General features: G+C 38.5%; 1 protein-coding gene across 9 annotated transcripts in view; it reads left to right on the forward strand.

Annotated features, from left to right (window-relative positions):
* The window catches only part of SFMBT1 (Scm like with four mbt domains 1), a 120,578-nt gene that overhangs the window by 49,700 nt on the left and 50,637 nt on the right, over positions 1-20,241 (forward strand). For all 9 annotated transcript variants that reach the window (XM_055558846.1, XM_055558844.1, XM_055558851.1 and 6 more), the window contains one exon: positions 16,130-16,284. In XM_055558846.1, the coding sequence (XP_055414821.1) occupies positions 16,257-16,284 (28 nt within the window). In that variant the 5' untranslated portion in view covers positions 16,130-16,256. The remainder of the gene's footprint in view (positions 1-16,129; positions 16,285-20,241) is intronic.

The following is a 20,241-nucleotide window of genomic DNA, read 5'->3' on the forward strand; positions in this document are numbered from 1 at the left end:
TTGAGCCCATCTTTGCATGAAATTTCCCCTTGGTATCTCATGCAGCCAAAAATAAATAAATGCAATTGTTTTAAAAAAAGAAGAAAATTGTATTTCTTTTTTCATGTGTTCATTAATTCAGAGTTTTCAGGCTTTTATTCTTTCATATGAATTTACCTGGTTAAGGACCTAGTAGAGTAACATTTTGAGAGAAATTCATTGATGGCAACACCTATCTAGGTACCATCCAGATGCCTGGTTACTTACAATTCTAGTAGAGCAGTGAAGAATCTTGAAGTTAAATACATGAATAAACAGAAGGACTAGAGGTAGATCATTTAGGGCCATTGCTTTGTGGTGCAGGAGATAGACACCTCACAGTCATCCTGAGCTCCAGGAAAAGCTGGGAAAACCAGGGGAGTTCAAGCTCAGGAATCAGGCCAGGGTTCAGATGCTGCTCCTGATGTTTCCTAGCTGTATAAATTGACAGATTATTTAATTTCTCTGAACCTCAGTCTCCTCATCTGTAAAATGAGGTTATCATGTATGTGATAAGAAGATGGTTGGTTAGAATTAAATAAGATATAGTTTTAAAATAGTTAACACGTTTTCCAAGTAATGTTGGGCAGTGTTTTATTTACCATATAACATACCAAATAAGTGTTGGTCACACATGTAGTAGGTACTCAAATATTACTTCTTCCCTTTTTTTAAAAAAAGATAGATAGCTAACAGGCATTTGTTGAGTTGAAATGAAGTTTCTGATCTGTCACTTGACATGAGCAGGCTGAGAGACTGCAACCATGAAATGATAGATAGTTTCCAGGCTTTCTGTAACCAGACAGTCCCTTCCTGTAATCCTTTAATAAAATGATTGCAAGTGGTGTATTTTGACAGTTTGTGTTGGTGAATCAAGTACCTCTATTTAATCAGAGTAAAGACATATTGACTACTTTAACTTGTGCTTGTGCTACTGGCTTCCGTATTAAAGCCTGTAATCAATGAAAAATGTGATAATGCTTACAAGATAATATAAGGATAAAGAAATGATTTTTAAATGCTTCTGTCATATTTTGGTACAATGAAAGATAGTTTCAAAACCTTGATTTAGTATTCTTGGTAGCTGGAGTTGTGTAGGTGCTCAGTATCCTGGTAGTAATTAACAATTGCTGACGAAACAGGACTGCAGAGTAGCCGTACTTAACATCTATGAAAGGGATTTATAAATTGGTTGGCATGAAATTTCCAACCTCTTTATAGTATGATTCAGTTTTTAAAAATTGTTTATCTCTGAAATTTTTGAAAGATGTGCTTTAAGCAAGGCTTAGAAAAATTGACATTTTAAGTGCCTTTAATGGAAAATATCAATAACCTCAGATATGCAGATGACACCACCCTTATGGCAGAAATTGAAGAGGAACTACAAAGCCTCTTGATGACAGTAAAAGAGGAGAGTGAAAAAGTTGGCTTAAAGCTCAACATTCAGAAAACGAAGATCATGGCATCCGGTCCCCTCACTTCATGGGAAATAGATGGGGAAACAGTGGAAACAGTGTAAGACTTTATTTTTCTGGGCTCCAAAATCACTGCAGATGGTGATCTGCAGCCATGAAATTAAAAGACGCTTACTCCTTGGAAGGAAAGTTATGACCAATCTAGACAGCATATTCAAAAGCAGAGACATTGCTTTGCCAACAGAGGTCCATCTAGTCAAGGCTATGGTTTTTCCAGTGGTCATGTATGGATGTGAGAGTTGGACTGTGAAAAAGGCTGAGAGCCGAAGAATTGATGCTTTTGAACTGTGGTGTTGGAGAAGACCCTTGAGACTCCCTTGGACTGCAAGGAGGTCCAACCAGTCCATTCTAAAGGAGATCAGCCCTGGTATTTCTTTGGAAGGAATGATGCTAAAGCTGAAACGCTAATACTTTGGCTACCTCATGCGAAGAGTTGACTCATTGGAAAAGACTCTGATGCTGGGAAGGATTGGGGGCAGGAGGAGAAGGGGACAACAGAGGATGAGATGGCTGGATGGCATCACCGACTCGATGGGCATGAGTTTGAATGAACTCCGGGTGTTGGTGATGGACAGGGAGGCCTGGTGTGCTGCGATTCTTGGGGTCGCAAAGAGTTGGACATGACTGAGCGACTGAACTGAACTGAATGGAAAATTTGTGGGTATTGAAATTGAGGTTTTAAAATAAGATAACAGGACAGCATAAATTACTAAATGGGTATGAGGAGGTGCCTTCATGGATGATTAGTAAACCTAGAAAGAAAGGTGAATTGTAAGAGTGGTATTGAAGGTGACAAGAAGGTTCCCAAGGTATAAAATAAGGATTGAACCCATCTATCTAGCTGTTACAATGAGTTGTTACTTTGCTCAGATGAAGTTACAATTTATAAAGAAAATAGCTTATAAATTGGAAACACTTTAATAGTAATAATTATCCTTTTGTTGATTGAAAAAAAGTTCCCCAAACACTCAAAAGAGTGAACCTTTAATAATGAAGAAAGCAATCATTTTGCCCTATTTGCATTAAAACCCTCTGGATTTTTCTCCCTCAAACCACTCTTCCTTTAGGCTGTTTTTCCTTCAAGTAGCAATTTCCTCCTTTCTAGGGGCTTCCCTGGTAGTTCAGCTGGTCAAGAATCGCCTGCAATTCAGGAGACCCCAGTTCAATTCCTGGGTCCGGAAGATCCCCTGGAGAAGGGCATGGCAACCCACTCCAATATTCTTGCCTGGAGAATCCTTATGGACAAAGGAGCCTGGCGGGCTACAGTCCATGGGGCAGCACAGTCAGACATGACTGAGCCACCAAGCACAACATTGCTTAGATCAAAGACTTAGGTATCAGCCTAGATAATGCTCTTTCTCTCATACCCCACATCCAGTCTCTAATTTACTCTTCTCAATGTTTTTGCTGCTCCTTACCTGGAGTTAGCCACCAACACCTCTCACCTGGATTATTCTAGCATCCTTTAAATTGGTCTTCCTGCTTCTGCTCATGCCCTTTGACAGTCTCTTCTCAACATAGCTTTCCTGGTGGCTGAGACAGTAAAGAGTCTGCCTGCAGTGTGGGAGACCCAGGTTCGATCCCTGGGTTGGGAAGATCCCCTGGAGAAGGAAATGGCAACCCACTCCAGTATTCTTGCCTGGAAAATCCCATGGATGGAGGAGCCTGGCAGGCTACAGTCCATGGGATTGCAAAGAGTTGAACACAACTGAGTGACTTCACTTCACTGAACATAGCTGCAGAATAACCTTTTCTTTTTTTAAAGGTCAAACTCTCTCTCTCTACTCAAAATCTTCCAGTGACTTCCCCCAAACTAAAACCTTCACATCAGTCTGCAAGTGTATATGTGATGTGGCTCCCTGGTACCTTTGTAAACTCGTCTCCTAGCATCCCAGCCTTGATCATTGTGCTGCAACAGCATTGACCTTGGGTGTCCTGCACAAGGTCTCACTGAGGGTCTTTGCACTTATCTTTTTCCTGCCTGTAATGTTCTTCCCCAGGTACCCACTTCCTCCCTTTGCTCAGGTGTAGGCTCATGTCACCTCATAACTAAGATCTTAATCACCTTTTTGAAAATAGTACTCTCTGTCCTTTCTTGCTTCATTTTCCTCCTAACATTTTGTTCGGTATACTATACCCTTTGTTTTTCTTTTTCCCCACTCTGGACTGGGAGATTCATGAGGGCAGGGTTCCCCCCTCTGTTTATTTACCTAACACAATATGTGGCAGGTGGTATGCAGTCAGTAGATATTTATTGATTAATTGAGAAAGCAATTCCATGGCAGTTCATATCTCTACTGCTGATCTATAGAAGTGAAAGTCTCTCAGTCTTGTCCAGCTCTGCGACTCCATGGATGTAGCCTACCAGGCTTCTCTGCCTGTGGAATTCTCCAGGCAGGAATACTGGAATGGGTTGCCATCCCTTCTCCAGGGGGTCTTCTTGACCCAGGGATTGAACCCTGGTCTCCTACATTGCAGGCAGATTATTTACCAACTGAGTCGTGTGAAAGTGAAAGGTGCTCAATTGTGTCTGACTCTTTGTGACCCCATGCACCATACAGTCCGTGGGAGTATGGGTTTGCTTATTCAGTACATTGCATATAAATGGAAGCAGACAGTGTATGGCCTTTTGTGTTTGACTCCTTTCACTTGGCACAGTATTTTCTATGTTATCTGTGTTGTGGCATGTGTTAGTACTTTGTTCCTTTTTATGGCCAAATAATATTCCATTGTGTTAGATAGCTCACATTTTACTCATTCATTAATCAGCTGGTGGACATTTGGCTTGTTTCCACCTTTTGGCATTATGAAAAATGCTACTGGGTACATTCATCTACAAGTTTTGGTGTAGACATACGCTTTCAGTCCTCTTTTGAGTATATACCAAGGAGTGGAATTGCTAGGTCTCATGGTAAATCTGTATTTAACATTTTCAAAAATTGCCCGACAGCTTTCTAAAGGGATTTCACCACTTTCCATTCCCACCAGCATTACCTGTATGTTCTGCCACCCCCACCCCAGAGGAGTAGGGTTGTGGTAAATATCATGGTTCCCTAAGGAATAGGTGGGAGACAGTCACAAAGGAGACTGGGAGTGTGGCAAACAGTGTGAAGTAGATGACTCTCTTGCTTTTCCTTTGCTCTTGTTTGCTTTTGAGGCCTCTACTACCCTGGCTTCCTTGCTAGTCTTAGAACACAGCTCACATGCCCTCGTTCTAAGGTCTTTGTTCTGGGTTTTCCCTCTGCCTGTCAGACTCTTTCCTTCCATTTGTCCTTCAGGTCTTTGTCCATCGTTACCTTTTCAGTGATGCCCCCCCTCCACCCTGTGTAACTTTTAGCCTATGGGTCTCCCCTGCCCAGCTCTGTCAGTTACCATATTTAGAAAAATAGTGTACTTTTTCTCCTTCCCACTAAAACATATGCCTCATGAGGGCAGAGATTTTGGCAGTGTTCTTCACTGATAGATCCCTAATATTTTGATAGGGCTTCACACAGAGTGAGTTTCTGGTAAACATTTGTTGAAAGAATGAATAACTTTTCATATCAGTAAATGCATTTTTTTCTTAAAATAAAAATTTAAGTCATAGAAGTATACATTCTTAAAAAATTTTATTCAGTGCAGATAAAGTACAAATTTCCTTTTATCCTGTTCCCGAATCTCACTTTCCTAGAAGTAACCACTGGTAGTGATTTGGATGTGATCTTCCAAGATCATTTTAAAGGTATCTGTAGATATATAAAGAAATATATATATTATAGAAATAATGTAGTTTTGAATATGTTTGAGTATGTTTTATAAATGTGCATACACACAAAGACTTCTATCTACACCCAAAACCTTTTCATCACTCCTAACATAAACTCTGTACCCATTAAACTAGCTTGTTCTTTTTAACTCTCATCTTACATATGTGCCCTAATTTACTGATTGATACTGAGGATTCCAATTTTTCCTTACAAACATTGTTGAAGCACGCAATTAGGCTTTTACACTTGGTGTACCCATGAGGGTGTTTTCTCTGTTTATGCTCTGAAAGTGAGAACAGTTTAATCTCTTCCTTGAAATTGTTATGCTACCTTTTTTTGGCGGGGGGAATAGTTTTCTGAAATAGATATTGGAAATTGAATTGCTCAGAAGTAGAGAATGCAAGTTAAATTCTTTGATGGAATAAAATTCTTTAAGAGTCATATCCATTTGTGCTCTGTAACTGGTGATAGCAGCATTCATATCTTTGCCCATCTGTGAGTGAAAAATGCCTCATTTTAACTGTTAAACATTTTATATGCTTATAAGTCATTTGCATGTCTTTTATAAACCTCCTGTTTGTATCTATTTCACCCCTGTAAGGGTTGTTCTTTTATCTTTATTGATTTATAGGTATTTTCTATAATTATGGCTATTCATTTTTTGTCTATTATTTATAGAGGTGGTAATATTTTCTTCTTGTCTGTAGTTTGGCTTTGGAAGTGTTTTATGGCATGTTTTTGCTAATCAGAAGTTTTAAATGTTTATGTACTCAAGTATCCATTTTATAGCTTCCTTGATTAAGGAAGTCTTTATAACCATATTCTCTTGTGTTTCGCTTTTAATTTGTTTGGAGTCTTAATTTTCATGTTTTGCTCTTTTAATTCACCTGGGATTTATTTTTGTTGCAGCATGAAATAAGGGTCTAATGTTTTTCTTCCCAAAATGAATAGCCTTTTCTTTATTAGTTTGTTCATCCTTTCACAATTGATATGAGATGCCATTGTATCACAAACTATTCTCTCATATGAATGGATCTATCTCTCAATCTCGGTCTATTTTATTGACGTATTTGTCTTTTCTTGTACTAATACCACATTATTTTAATATTTTGATAGAAGGAACTAGCTTCGTCATATATCATCTTTTACAAAAATGTAGCTGGATTGTACATTTCCTCTTCTACATGCATTTAAAAATTAGCTCATCAAGGTGAATAAAATACCTTATTGGTATTTTAACTGGGAAGGAAAACTTTTCTCTAGCACAGTTTTAATGGTCAGGTAGTAATAGATTGTATGCTGCTGCTAAGTCACTTCAGTCGTGTCCGACTCTGTGTGACCCCATAGACGGCAGCCCACCAGGCTCCCCCGTCCCTGGAACTCTCTAGGCAAGAACACTGGAGTGGGCTGCCATTTCCTTCTCCAGTGCATGAAAGTGAAAAGTGAAAGTGAAGTCGCTCAGTCGTGTCCAACCCTCAGCGACCCCATGGACTGCAGCCTTCCAGGCTCCTCTGTCCATGGGATTGTATGCTTATGCCATATTTTACTTAAAAATTTCTCATTGTTAGACCAAAATAACCCTTTAAAAATATTACCTGGTAGTTTGACTTCTTAAAAGATTGAGATATAATTGACATAACATTATATTAAGCCAATATAAAACTGTAATTTATGTATATATACATATACAGTGCAAAATATATATTGCAAAAATGATTTAATTGTATATGTTCATATGTATACACTATATCTTCCTCATCTCTCCATAGACACTTAGGTTGCTTCCATATCTTAGCTATTGTAAATAATGGTGCAATGAATGTGGGGGTGTAAGATATCTTTTTGCGTTAGTGTTTTCATTTTTTTTCACTTCACATAACCAGAACTGGAATTCCTGGATCATGTGGTAGTTTTGTTTTTCAATTCTTCAGGAAACTACATATTGTTTTCATACTGTGCCTTGTTGTTTAGTCGTATCCAACTCTGCGACCCCATGGACTGCAGCAAGCCAGGCTTCCCTATCCATCACCATCTCCTGGAAGCTTACTCAAACTCATGTCCATTGAAACGGTGATGCCATCCAACCGTCTCATCCTCCGTCGTCCCCTTCTTCTGCCTCCAGTCTTTCAAAGTATCAGGGTCTTTTCCAATGAGTCAGTTCTTCACATTAGGCAAAGTATTGGAGTTTCAGCTTTAGCATCAGTCCTTCCAGTGAATATTCAGGACTGATGTCCTTGAGGATTGACTGGTTGGATCTCCTTGCTGTCCAAGGGACTCTCAAGAGTCTTCTCCAACACCACAGTTCAAAAACATCAGTTCTTCGGCACTCAGCCTTCTTTATGGTCAAACTCTCACATCCATACTTGATTACTGGAAAAACCATAGCTTTGACTAGATGGACCTTTGTTGGCAAACTAATGTCTCTACTTTTTAATATGCTGTCTAGATTGGTCATAACTTTTCTTCCTCAGAGCAAGCGTCTTTTAATTTCATGGCTGCAGTCACTGTCTGCAGTGATTTTGGAGCCCAAGAAAATAAAATCTGTCATTGTTTCTGTTGTTTCCCCATCTACTTGCCATGAAGTGATGGGACCAGATGCCATGATCTTCGTTGTTTGAATGTTGAGCTTTAAGCCAACTTTTTCACTCTCCTCTTTCACTTTCATCAACAGGCTTTTTAGTTCCTCTTCACTTTCTGCCATAAGGGTGGTGTCATCTGCATATCTGAGGTTATTGATATTTCTCCTGGCAATCTTGATTCCAGCTTGTGCTTCCAGCCTGGCATTTCACATGATGTGCTTTGCATATAAGTTAAATAAGCAGTGTGACAATATATAGACTTGACGTACTCCTTTTCCCAATTTGGAACCAGTCTGTTCTTCCATGTCCAGTTCTAACTGTTGCTTCTTGACCTGCATACAGGTTTCTCAGGAGGCAGCTAAGGGTCTGGTATTCCCATTTTCTTTCAGATTTTTCCATAGTTTGTTGTGATCCATACAGTCAAAGGCTTTAGTGTAGTCAATGAAGCAGAAATAGATGTTTTTCCAGAATTCTCTTGCTTTTTCTGTGACCCAGAGGATGTTGGCAATTTGATCTCTGGTTCTTCTGCCTTTTTTAAATCCAGCTTGAACATCTGGAAGTTCTTGGTTCATGTACTGTTGAAGCCTAGATTAAAGAATTTTGAGCATTACTTTACTAGCGTGTGAGATGAGTGCAGTTGTGCGGTAGTTTGAGCATTCTTTGGCATTGCCTTTCTTTGGGATTGGAATGAAAACTGACCTTTTCCAGTCCTGTGGCCACTGCTGAGTTTTCCAAATTTGTTGGCATATTGAGTGCAGCACTTTCACAGCATCATCTTTTAGGATTTGAAGTAACTCAGCTGGAATTCCATCACCTCCATTCCACTAGGTTTGTTTGTAGTAATGCTTCCGAAGGCCCACTTGATCTCTTACTCCAGGATGTCTGGCTCTAGGTGAGTGATCATACCATCATGATTATCTGGGTCATTAAGATCTTTTTTGTATAGTACTTCTGTGTATTCTTGCCACCTCTTCTTAATATCTTCTACTTCTGCTTTAGGTCCATCCCATTTCTGCCCTTTATTGTGCCTATCTTTGCATGAAATGTTCCCTTGATAGCTCTCATTTTTTAAAGAAATCTCTAGTTTTTCCCATTCTATTTTTTCCCTCTATTTCTTTGCATTGTTTACTTAGGAAGGCTTTCTTATCTCTCCTTGCTGTTTGGAATTCTGCATTCAGATGGGTATATCTTTCCTTTTTTCCTTTGCCTGTTGCTACTCTCCTTTTCTCACTTGTTTGTAAAGCCTCCTCAGATAACCAGTTTTCCTTTTTGCATTTCTTCTTCTTGGGGATGGTTTTGATCACTGCCTCCTGTACAGTGTTACGAACCTCCATCCATAGTTCTTCATGCACTCTGTCTATCAGATCTAATCCCTTGAATCTATTTGTCACTTCCACTGTATAATCATAAGGGATTTGATTTAAGTCATACCTGAATAGTCTAGTGGTTTTCCCTATTTTCTTCAATATAAGTCTGAATTTAGCAATAAGGAGTTCATGATCTCAGCCATAGTCAGCTCCCAGTCTTATTTTTACTGACTATATAGAGGTTCTGCATTTTTGGATGCAAAGAATATGATCAATCTGATTTAGGTACTGACTGTTTGGTGATGTCCATGTGTAGAGTCATCTCTTGTGTTGTTGGAAGAGGGTGTTTGTTATGCCAAGTGCGTTCTCTTGGCAAAACTCTGTTAGCCTTTGCCCTGCTTCGTTTGGTACTCCCAAGACCAAAGTTGCCCATTATTCCAGGTGTCTCTTGACTTCCTACTTTGCTTTCTAGCCCCCTATGATGAAAAGGACACTTTTTTTGGTGTTAGTTCTAGAAAGTCTTGTAGGTCTTCATAGAACCATTCAACTTCAGCTTCTTCAGCATTAGTGGTTGGGACATAGACTTGGATTACTGTGATATTGAATGGTTTGTCTTGGAAACAAAGAGAGATCATCCTGTCATTTTTGAGATTGCTCCCAAGTACAGCATTTCAGACTCTCTAGTTGACTATGAGGGCTGCTTTGTTTCTACTAAGGGATTCCTGCCCACACCATGCCTGCACCAGTGTTGATTCCCACCAGTAATGCAGAGCAGTTTCCTGTCCTCCACATCTTTGCCAACACTTGTTACTTTTTTCTTTTGGATGATAGCCATTCCAATAGGTGTGCTGTGAGAGCTCACTGTGGTTTTGATATCCATGTCCTTAGTGATGTGATGTTGAGCACCTTTTAAAAAAAGGGTATTCTTTAGGGTATTCTTTTCTCTTTTTATGAACTTTTTATTTTGTGTTGAAGTATAGTTGATTAGCAGTGTTGATGTGATAGTTTCAGGGGGACAGCAAAGAAACTCAGCCATACGTATACGTGTATTCATTCTCCCCCAAACTTTATCCCATCTAGACTTGCACAGAACCTTAGGGTATTCCTGAGTTGTGGCTTTTGTTGAAAGCTTTTACTGTTTTTGTAAGTTAATAAATATTGATTTGTTCAACTAAGGTAGATATGCCCTGTGTTGTGTTTACATAGTCATGAAAAGTTAAGTTAGTGTCAAATTTAATTTAGATGATCTGAGTGGCTAAGATTTGTCAACTTAACAGACTTATTTTTATGTTCCTCGTTCAACATGTAGCAGTGGGTGAAAAACAACAATAACAAACAACTTAATGAAACAATAGAAATTTTCTACTCCTGATAATCAAGTTACATTGACGTTTGACAGATGTAAGATTTAATTTACATAGCCTGTCAAATAGGATGTGCACAAGGTCAGGGAGTGAAGAGTATCATATCCGTTGTGGGGAGTGAAAGACGGACTGAAATCTGCACGAGTTGGGGGACGAAAATACAGTGACTGCGCCACTAGCGTCTGCTGCTGGGAGCAAGCTTACCTTTGCAAGTCTGCCCCCAGTGGGGCATCTGATTTGCTGAATTGTTTGCCATATTTACAGCATACTTGAAATTATTACTGACCTTCCATTTGTTGAGTTGAGGGAGAGGAATGCAAATTCAAACATTTCAGTGGGAATTTTCTTTTTAACTGGTAAATATTTACTGAATTAAAACATTTTCTTGTAGCCACCATAAATAATAGGTTATATCCTTATAGTCACACTGAGTTTTGTCCTTCCAAAGTGCTTTAAAAGTTGTGTCCAGCATGTTAAATCATTTGGCTGAGGACTTAAGCTATAGAAATCTCTCTGGCATTATTGTAACTTTTCTCTGCAATAAATATTCTTACTCAATGTTTAATCTTAGCCTTGAAAATCAAGTGCATTATCGTGGAGCCTAGTAGTATAAAGGGAAGGGGAAACATCATGTAGCTGTTTGTTGTTCAGATGACTTTTAGATCTTTTAAAAGACCTATTAAAAAGTAAGTATCCCATGGTGGTTTTGTTTTACATTGATGTATCACTAAAAATGAAATAGTTAAATTCAGTTTTATTCTGCCTGGGTTTTGTTGTTTCCTTTGTGTGCCTGTGTATGTTTGACTTCAGAGCTTGTTTTGTACAATTAATTTTGCTTTTTAAATTGTTATTTATATTTCTTAGAGGTGTTTCATATTTTAGAATAGCTATACTTTGGCTTCAGTCTCTTTTATTAGAATCTCCTGTAATAGGCTCCTGTTTAGTTCACTGAAATAATTTTAAATAAGATGAGCAAGATCAGATTAGTTAGTTTATGGGAGCTTATTTACATAAATAGCTGTTAATGTATTCTGGTCACCACAAGAGGAATTCTAATACCAAAATCAGCAATAAAATAAAGGCAATAAAATAATTTAACATGAATAGGAAATAAATGAAAAGTAAATTAAATTTTTACATGTTTCAAGCTCCTGGATATTTTACTGTTTTTTTTTTTCCCCTCACTGCATGAAAAGACAGCAGACTAGCAATAAAGAGAAGGATCTGCCAGATGTTCTACAGCAAAAGGCTTCATCACTTTATTTCTCTTGATCCTATTAAGACTATGAACTGACTGTTTATTGGTTAAAAATCTAAGTGATGTTTTAAGATTGAAAAAATCTCAATCCTTTTTCACAACTTTGCATGGTGACAGATGGTAACTGGTCTTATTGCAATGATCGTTTCATATTGTATAAAAAAATGGAATCACTACACCTGAAACTTAACCTAATATTGTATGTTAATTATAGCTCAATTTTTTAAATTTTGTATTCTTAGTTTCACCTGCGTAAGAGTTGCATTTCCCCCAACTCATATCTTTTTGGCTCTGAAGATTTACTTATAATAATTATTATTATTGCACTATGTGGCTCACTGCACAAAATATGGCGGTGTATTTCAAGAGTTGATGAGTGCAAGCAGTGGGTGCTATCTGCAAAGCCTTGTAAGCTGACAGAAAATTTTGTTGTATCAGACCCATGACGAAGTTTCAAGACTATATGTTGAGATGACCACTAAATTGTTGCCGTAGAAACTTAAAACTGTCAACTGCATAACATTAACTCAGCATTTGCTATGTAACTCTCTGGTAAATGTTTTTCATGGTTTATCCTACTTATCTTATCAGCCGATGAGGTAGGTACAATACTGTTAATCCCCACTTTTATAAGTGATATCATTGGCACAAATAAGGCATTTGTTGAAAGTCACATAGCCGAGTAAACAATGGACACAAGATTTTTAAAAGTTGATATAAATTATCCTTCACTTGCTTTTTTTCCACTGGGTGTAAAGATGACACTCCCATATGGTTTTATAAATCTACCTATATTCTTCTAATGGATACAGAGTATTTCCTAGTGTAGGTGTTTCATAACATGTGTAGCCATCTCATTCACATTTCATGGTTTTACAGGCTGTTTCTGGTTTCTCACTGTTACAGATAATACTAAGGAGATTGGACATATTTTTGTAAGTTTTAACTCTGATATTTAATGTGAGTTAATTACTTAATTATTAATATTTTGCCCATTTTTATTTTTTCTTGGTGAATTATAGGAACTTGTATTAATTAATCCATTATCTTACAGTTTGCTAATATTTTCATCTATCTCAACTGTCCTTTTGTTTTTATTGAATATTAATTGACATAACATTATATTAGTTTCAGACACATAGCATAATGATTTGATATTTGTATACATTGTGAATGATTACTGCAGTAAATCTAGTTACATCTGTCACTAAACATAGAAAAAAATTTTTTCTTGTAATGAGAACTTCAGAACTACTCTCTTATCTTTGAATTTTGTTTATGGTGTCTTTTAGAAATTTGATACTCTTATGTTTTTGTCTCCTTTATGGTTTCTCTTTTTGGGTCCAGAGTGATTTTTTTTTTTTTCCGGAGTGACCTTTTTTAAAACAGATTTGATCCTTTCTCTGCTTAAAAAGGGCTTCCCTGATAGCTCATCTGGTAAAGAATCTATCTGTAATGCAGGAGACCCCAGTTCAATTTCTGAGTCGGAAAGATCTGCTGGAGAAGGAATAGGCTACCCACTCCAGTATTCTTGGGCTTCCCTTGTGGCTCAACTGGTAAAGAATCTGCCTACAATGCGGAAGACCTGAGTTCAGTTGAATCCCTGGGTCTGAAATATCCCCTGGAGGAGGGCACGGCAGTGCACTCTATGGAGAATTCCATGGACAGAGGAACCTGGCAGGCTACCTCCATAGGATCGCAGTCGGACATGACTGAAGTGACTGAGCACACACACACTGCTTAATTAAAGAAGCCCTTGGTTGCTTCTCATTGAGAGGTAGTATATAGTATAGTGCTTGAGGAATTAGAATATGGATGCTTTGCTAGGTTTGAAACCTGATTTTCCTTCTTACTAGCTGTAGGACACTGGCAGGTACTGCTTGTTCTGTGCTTGTTTCCTCATGGTGGCTGTGGTTACCTTGTCCAGTTGTTGAGAGTATTAAATGGCTTAGTATGTTTAAGTGCTTTGGATAGTATCCACACATGGTAAATCCTCAGTAAATATCATATGTGTTATTTCTTCTCTTCCTGTCCAGTTTCCTTGTGTGCCACTTACCTGGTTGGTTCCGATGCTTCAGCCACAGAGGCCTCCTCTCAGTTCCTCCCTACCTTAGAGCCTTTGTGTGTACTGCTCCCTGTGCCTGGACTGCACTTTCTTTTCTGTCCTTTTTGACTCGCTGCAGTTTCCCCTTTGTTGTTGATCATTCAGTCGTGTCCAGCTCTTTGCAATCCCATGGACTGCAGCACACCAGCGTTCCCTGTCCTTCAGTATCTCCTGAAGTTTGCTTGAACTCATGTCCATTGAGTCGGTGATGCCATCCAACCATCTCATCCTCTGTCACCCCCTTCTCCTCCTGCTCTTAATCTTTCCCACTATCAGAGTCTTTTGCAATGAGTCTTTCTTCACATCAGGGGACCACAAGTATTGGAACTTCACCATCAGTCCTTACAGTGAATATTCAGGAAATGTTGGTTTCCTTTAGAATTGACTGGTTTGATCTCCTTGCTGTCCAGTGGACTAAGAGTCTTCTCCCGCACCAGTTAGAAAGCATCAATTCTTCAGCACTCAACCTTTAGTATCACCTTGAATATCCCCCTCAGCGCCCCCCAGCCCCCACCCGCCGCCTCCAACCAGGGACCATGTCAGTGTCCTCTTATTTTAGGTTAGTTCTGCCGTAATGTTCTGTTTTAGCACCCACTGCTTTTCCTTCTTAGCACTTTAAATAATTGTTTTAAATTGTTAGCTTAAATTTTCTTCCTCCCATTGAAAATAAGCGTCATAATGCAGAAACTAAGTCTCTCTTGGTTACTTTATCTTTACTCCCTGGAATAGTAGATGGTAATGAACTGGTGTTCCATAAATATGGGGAGTGAATGAATTATAGGTGGAATGGTACAGTTTAAATGCTTTGGACTTGGAGTAGAAAAGGAAGCTGAGAGAAGAAAGCTTGTGCAGGGGGTTTAAATCTCACTACCAAGTTTATACTCAGTTGTTCCTATCTGTGAAAGTATGAGTTTCAGTGCTTAAGCTGTATGAAAGGACTTTGGATAACTGGTAGTTACCTCAAATGGGATATCCATAGTATTAACAGTTATTAAGATTTTCTCTATGCCCAGTAAGAAATTTAGTTTTAAAATCTGAAAAGGATGTTATGCTCATTTTACAGATTTAAAAAATGGACATAATGTAGTCTGTATAAGATAGCATATTTACCGTGGGTGGAGCTGGAGCTAGAATCTGTTTAAAAGGTTTTTATGAGGATCCATTCCTGGGGATCGAATACAGATTCAGAATCTTGTTGACAGGTGCGGAGGTGTTTGCTCTTGGAGGTATCGCAGGCAGCTCTGGCTGCTGAGTTCCTGCCCCACCGTTCTGGTTTTCTGCATTGTTGTCCTTGTGGGCTGTTCACATGGTGCCTTCAGGCAGCAGCTTCTTTCCTCTTTCTACTCTATTAGGCATATGTAAAGGCAGTGTCTGAGATTGTTTTGCATGTAAGTAAAGCAGGAATAAATAGATTCATCCATGTGCAGCATGGATGGGCCTCAAAAACATGCTGAGTGAAAGAAGCGAGATACAAGAAACCGCATACTATATGATTCCATTACTGTGACATGTCCAGAAGTGACAAAATCTCTAGAGACAGAAAGTTGATCAGTGGTTGCCTGAGGCTGGGGATGGAACAGGGAAGAACTGCAGGTGGGAAGGAAGTTCTTTTCCAGGGGGATAGAAATGTTCCAAAATTGGAGTATAGTGATGGTTACACAACTCTGTAAATTTACTGAAGGTAATTGAATTGTACACTTAAAATGGAACATTTTGGCATGTGAGTTATAGCCCAATAAAACTCTTTTTTTTTTTTTTTTGAAGAATAAATGATATCAGCTTATTTTGGAAGAATTTTGGTTTCTTTGTAAGTGTAATTGTAGACAAATATAGTTCATACTTTTTGGTTCTGCATAATATTCTAGGTAAATGAGATGGGAAACTAGATAAAATAATACATTGTATCCTGAATCTTACTAAGACAGAGCTTTGAAAGCTAAACTCCTCCCCCATTCCCCAGAACTTCATTAAGAATTGGAGTTTTCGTGGATAGACCTGCTCAGTATTATAATCTAAGTTGAAGGGGTAGTGATTCACATATATATGTTTATTTGTTGTGACTTTTAGATATCAAGATCTTAATAGCTTGCTCTCTCTGTGTCTACACACACACACACACATACCTTCAAAATTAGAAAAGGTGTCAATTTTTGTCTCTAATTACATCTATGCTGCCAGTGTGTTTTTATCTGCCGTTTCAACCCACCAGAGTGTTACGTCTTATGAATGAGTAAACACTGGACTGCAGCCTGTTAATGTGTTCTTTTTGATTTTTCAGCACTTTCACTTGGACCCTTCGATGCCCATTGAACAGATGCTTGAGAATTGCAAGTAATCTTCAGATTGTAGCATAACCATAAGGCCTGTCCTCTGTGTGGGGAGGAGCTTACCCATGTGCTGTGGAAATGAACGGGGAGCAGCAGACTGATGCAGGTATCGGTTTTGCTGAGCGGAATCTGTTTTTCGGAGTGCAGAATTCCATTACTCACCTGTGTTACATTGTCAGGCTTATCTTTCTACCACTAAATGGGAAGCTCTTTGAAGATACGAGTTATCTTTCTTTGTACCTGGCACCAGGGGTGCTCAGCCTGTTTGTTGAAAAAGTAAATAACTTTTATGAGCAGACATCGTTTAAAAAAAAGTTAATTTGTTTTGAAGTAATTATCAATTCATAGGAGCTTGCAAAGATTCTGACAGTCTTCATGTACCCATCACCTAGCTTCTACTGTAAGTTACATCTCATTTAAGTATAGTGCAATATAAAAGCTGGGAAATTGATATATGTATCAAATGTATGTATTTCTCTATGATTTGTGTAAATTCCTGTAACTGCCACTTCAGTCAAGATACAGAACTATTCCATCGCCACACCGAGCTCCTTTGTACTGCCCCTGTACAGTTACATCAACTCCTCTTCCCCAGCATTCCCTAACCCGAGGTAACCATTAATCATTTCTTCATATCTATAATTTTGTCATTTCCAGAATGTTACATAAGTAGAACCACACAGTATGTGACTTTCTGAGATGGGCTTTTTTTCACTCAAAATAATGCCCCTGAGATCCATCCAAATTCTTGAATATATCAGGAATCTGTTCTCTTTTATTGCTTGGTAGTATTCCATGGATATACTGCCATTTGGTTAACCATTCATCTGTTGCAGTACATTTTGGTTGCTTCCAGCTTTTGGCTTTTATGAATAAAGCTGCTATGAATAATCATATACATAAGATTTCATTTTTCTGGGATAAATGCCCAGGAGCACCGCTACTTTCCAGTGTGGCTGTACCATATACATTCTTTCCAGCAATGTATGAGATCTGATTTCTTCACATCCTCACAGCCATTTGGTATTGTCACTATTTTTACTGAAGTCGTGCTGATAAATTAACAGATCATCTTGGTCTTACTTTGCATTCCCCTAGTGGTTAGTGATGTTGAACAGGTTCTTACTTGCCATCCCTACATTGTCTTCAGTACCGTGGCATCGTAGTTTTGGCTCATTTATCAGTCATATTGTTTGTTTGCTTTTTAATTGACAACTTTATTGAAGTACTTTTTTTTGAGATACAATTCACATACTATAAAATTTACCATTTGAAAATATACAATTCAGTGGTTTTTAGTATATTCACAAGCACTACTACTTAATTCCAGAACATTTTCATCACTCCTCAGAAGAAACCATTGGCAGTTATTTCTTGCTTAATCCAGCCTCTGGAGATCATGTCTACTTTCTGTCTCTATGCTGCTGCTGCTGCTAAGTCGCTTCAGTCGTGTCCGACTCTGTGCGACCCCATAGACAGCAGCCCATCAGGCTCCACCATCCCTGGGATTCTCCAGGCAAGAACACTGGAGATAGATTTTACCTATTCATACTCTTTTTTTATTAATGTTCCCATGATATATCCTTTTCATCCTTTCACTTTCAACCTCTGTGAATCATTATGTTTGAAGTACGTTTCTTATAAAACCATATAGTCATTAAAAATTGTTTTTCAGTCTTGTAATTGGTGTGTTTAGACCATTTACAGTTAATGTAATTGTCGATATGCTAAGGCTCATGTGTGCTTTTTTTTTTTTTTGAACATCTGCCGGTTTTGTTCATTTGTTTTCTCTATTTTTTGTTCCTTTTCCTATCTTCCTGTGGGATACTTGAAAATGTTTTTAGAATTTTGTTTTGATTTGTCTCTACAGTGTTGTTGTTTTTTTTTTACGATTTTGTTTGCTGGAGTCTTTGTTGCCGTGCAGGCTTTCTCTAGTTGCAGAGTACAGGGGCTGCACTCTAGTTGCAGTGCACTGGCTTGTCACTGGGGCGGCTTCCCTTGTGGCATAGCACAGCCTTTAGGCACACAGGCTTCAGAAATCGCGGCTTGCGGGCTCTGCAGCACTGGGTCAGCAGTTGTGGCGCACAGGCCTAGTTGCCCCATGGCATGTGGGATCTTCCTAGAGCAGGGATCGAACCTATATCCCCTGAGTTGGCAGGCAGATTCTTAACCAGTCTATCATCAAGGAAGCCCTGTATACTGTTCTTGAGTGTATCTCTTTGTGTAGCTTTTTTAGTGGTTGCTCTAGGTATTATGTATACCTAACATATCCCATCGGAGAAGGCAATGGCACCCCACTCCAGTACTCTCGCCTGGAAAATCCCATGGATGAGGGAGCCTGGTAGGCTGTGGTCCATGGGGTCGCTGAGGGTCGGACACGACTGAGCGGCTTCACTTTCACTTTTCACTTTCATGTGTTGGAGAAGGAAATGGCAACCCACTCCAGTGTTCTTGCCTGGAGAATCCCAGGGACGGGGGAGCCTGGTGGGCTGCCCCCTATGGGGCACCCCTATGGGGTCACACAGAGTCGGACACAACTGAAGTGACTTAGCATAGCAAGCAACATATCCCATTCTGCTGATGTTATCATTTTGTTAGAGTGAAGTGTAGAAATTTTACCTGCTTTTTCTATCTCCTTACCTACTCTTATTTATAATAAAACTTGTCTTAAATATTTCTCTACATATTTTGAGAACCAGATTAGATATTGTTAAAATTTGGGGGAACTTTCCTGGCTGTCCAGTGGTTAAGACTGCACTGAGATCCCACATGCCTTCTGGTATGGCCAAAAAAAAAATTTTTTTTTGGCTTCAGCTGTCATATATAGTTTAGAAAATTCAAGAGAAGAAGGAACATGTTTCATAATAATTTTTTCCACTATTTTTATTTTTTGTTCTTTATTAATTCCTGATTTTCCAAGATTCCTTCTACTAGCATTTCACTTCTGTTTATAGAATTTCCTTTAGCCATTTTTCTAGTGTAGGTCGGTTGGTGATAAAATTATTAGTTTCCCTGTCTCTGGTCACTTCCCTTAGAAGAGGTACTGTTTCTCCTGCTGCTTTCAAGATTTAATGTCTTTCATTTTCAGCAATTTGACTCTGTGTGTCTGTGTACAGATTTCCTTGGGTTTATCTTGTTTGGGGTTTTCTCAGCTTTTTAAAACTGTAGGCTTATGTCTTTTGACAAATTTGAAACATTTTAAGCCATTATTTCTTCTAGGACTTTTACTGCCTTGTTCTTTCTCTTCTTTTGGAACTCTGAAGACACTTTTGTTAAATCTTTGTTATTGTTGCACAGCTTTATGAGGCTCTTCTCATTGTTTTCTCTGTGTTGTTTAAATTGAAGTGTTTTCCATTGCTCTTTAATTTTAGTGATTCTTTGTTCTCCCCATTCTGCTTATAGAGCTTATCTATGGAGGGTTTTTTTTTTTTTTTGGTTATATTTTCAGTTTTAAAATTTCTTTTTTTAGCTGACGAGGAATGAGAAATGGGAATAGGTCCAACTTAAAGTGCCACAGTCCCACTCTTCTGACAGAGGTTCAATAACTTGTCTTGAATAGATGCTTTTCAGTTTGGGGTGTTTTTTTTTTTCCCCCTTCAGTTAATTTCAGAACTTTGAAATGGTCAAGTTTCATTGTTTAGCCAGTATTTATGCTGCTTTTCTGAAAGAGTAAGGTATTCACGTTGCTATTTAGGAAGTTGATTTGTTTTGTTTTAAATGTTGTCATTAACTCATACAGTATATATATTACATATATACTATATATTACATGTGAATTTAAATCCGTTGCTGTCATCATTCATTTGATGATCAAATTGTTCCATTCTCAAGCAGTGAGAGCTGTTTCAAATTGGTTCCTGTGTTCTTTGGATATGATGTCATTATATCTTTGATAGTTTTAGTCCTTGCTTTCTGGCATAGTAAAATTCCAAGGTTCCTCCTATACATTTCCTGCCCCAACTTTGCAATCTGACATTTCTCTGAGAAGCTCTTTTTTTTTTAAGTGGATATGATGTTTATCGGAGAAGGCAATGGCCCCTCACTCCAGTCAGTACTCTTGCCT

The sequence above is a fragment of the Bubalus kerabau genome, chromosome 20 (genome assembly GCF_029407905.1).
Source record: "Bubalus kerabau isolate K-KA32 ecotype Philippines breed swamp buffalo chromosome 20, PCC_UOA_SB_1v2, whole genome shotgun sequence".
Classification (NCBI taxonomy): Eukaryota; Metazoa; Chordata; class Mammalia; order Artiodactyla; family Bovidae; genus Bubalus; species Bubalus kerabau.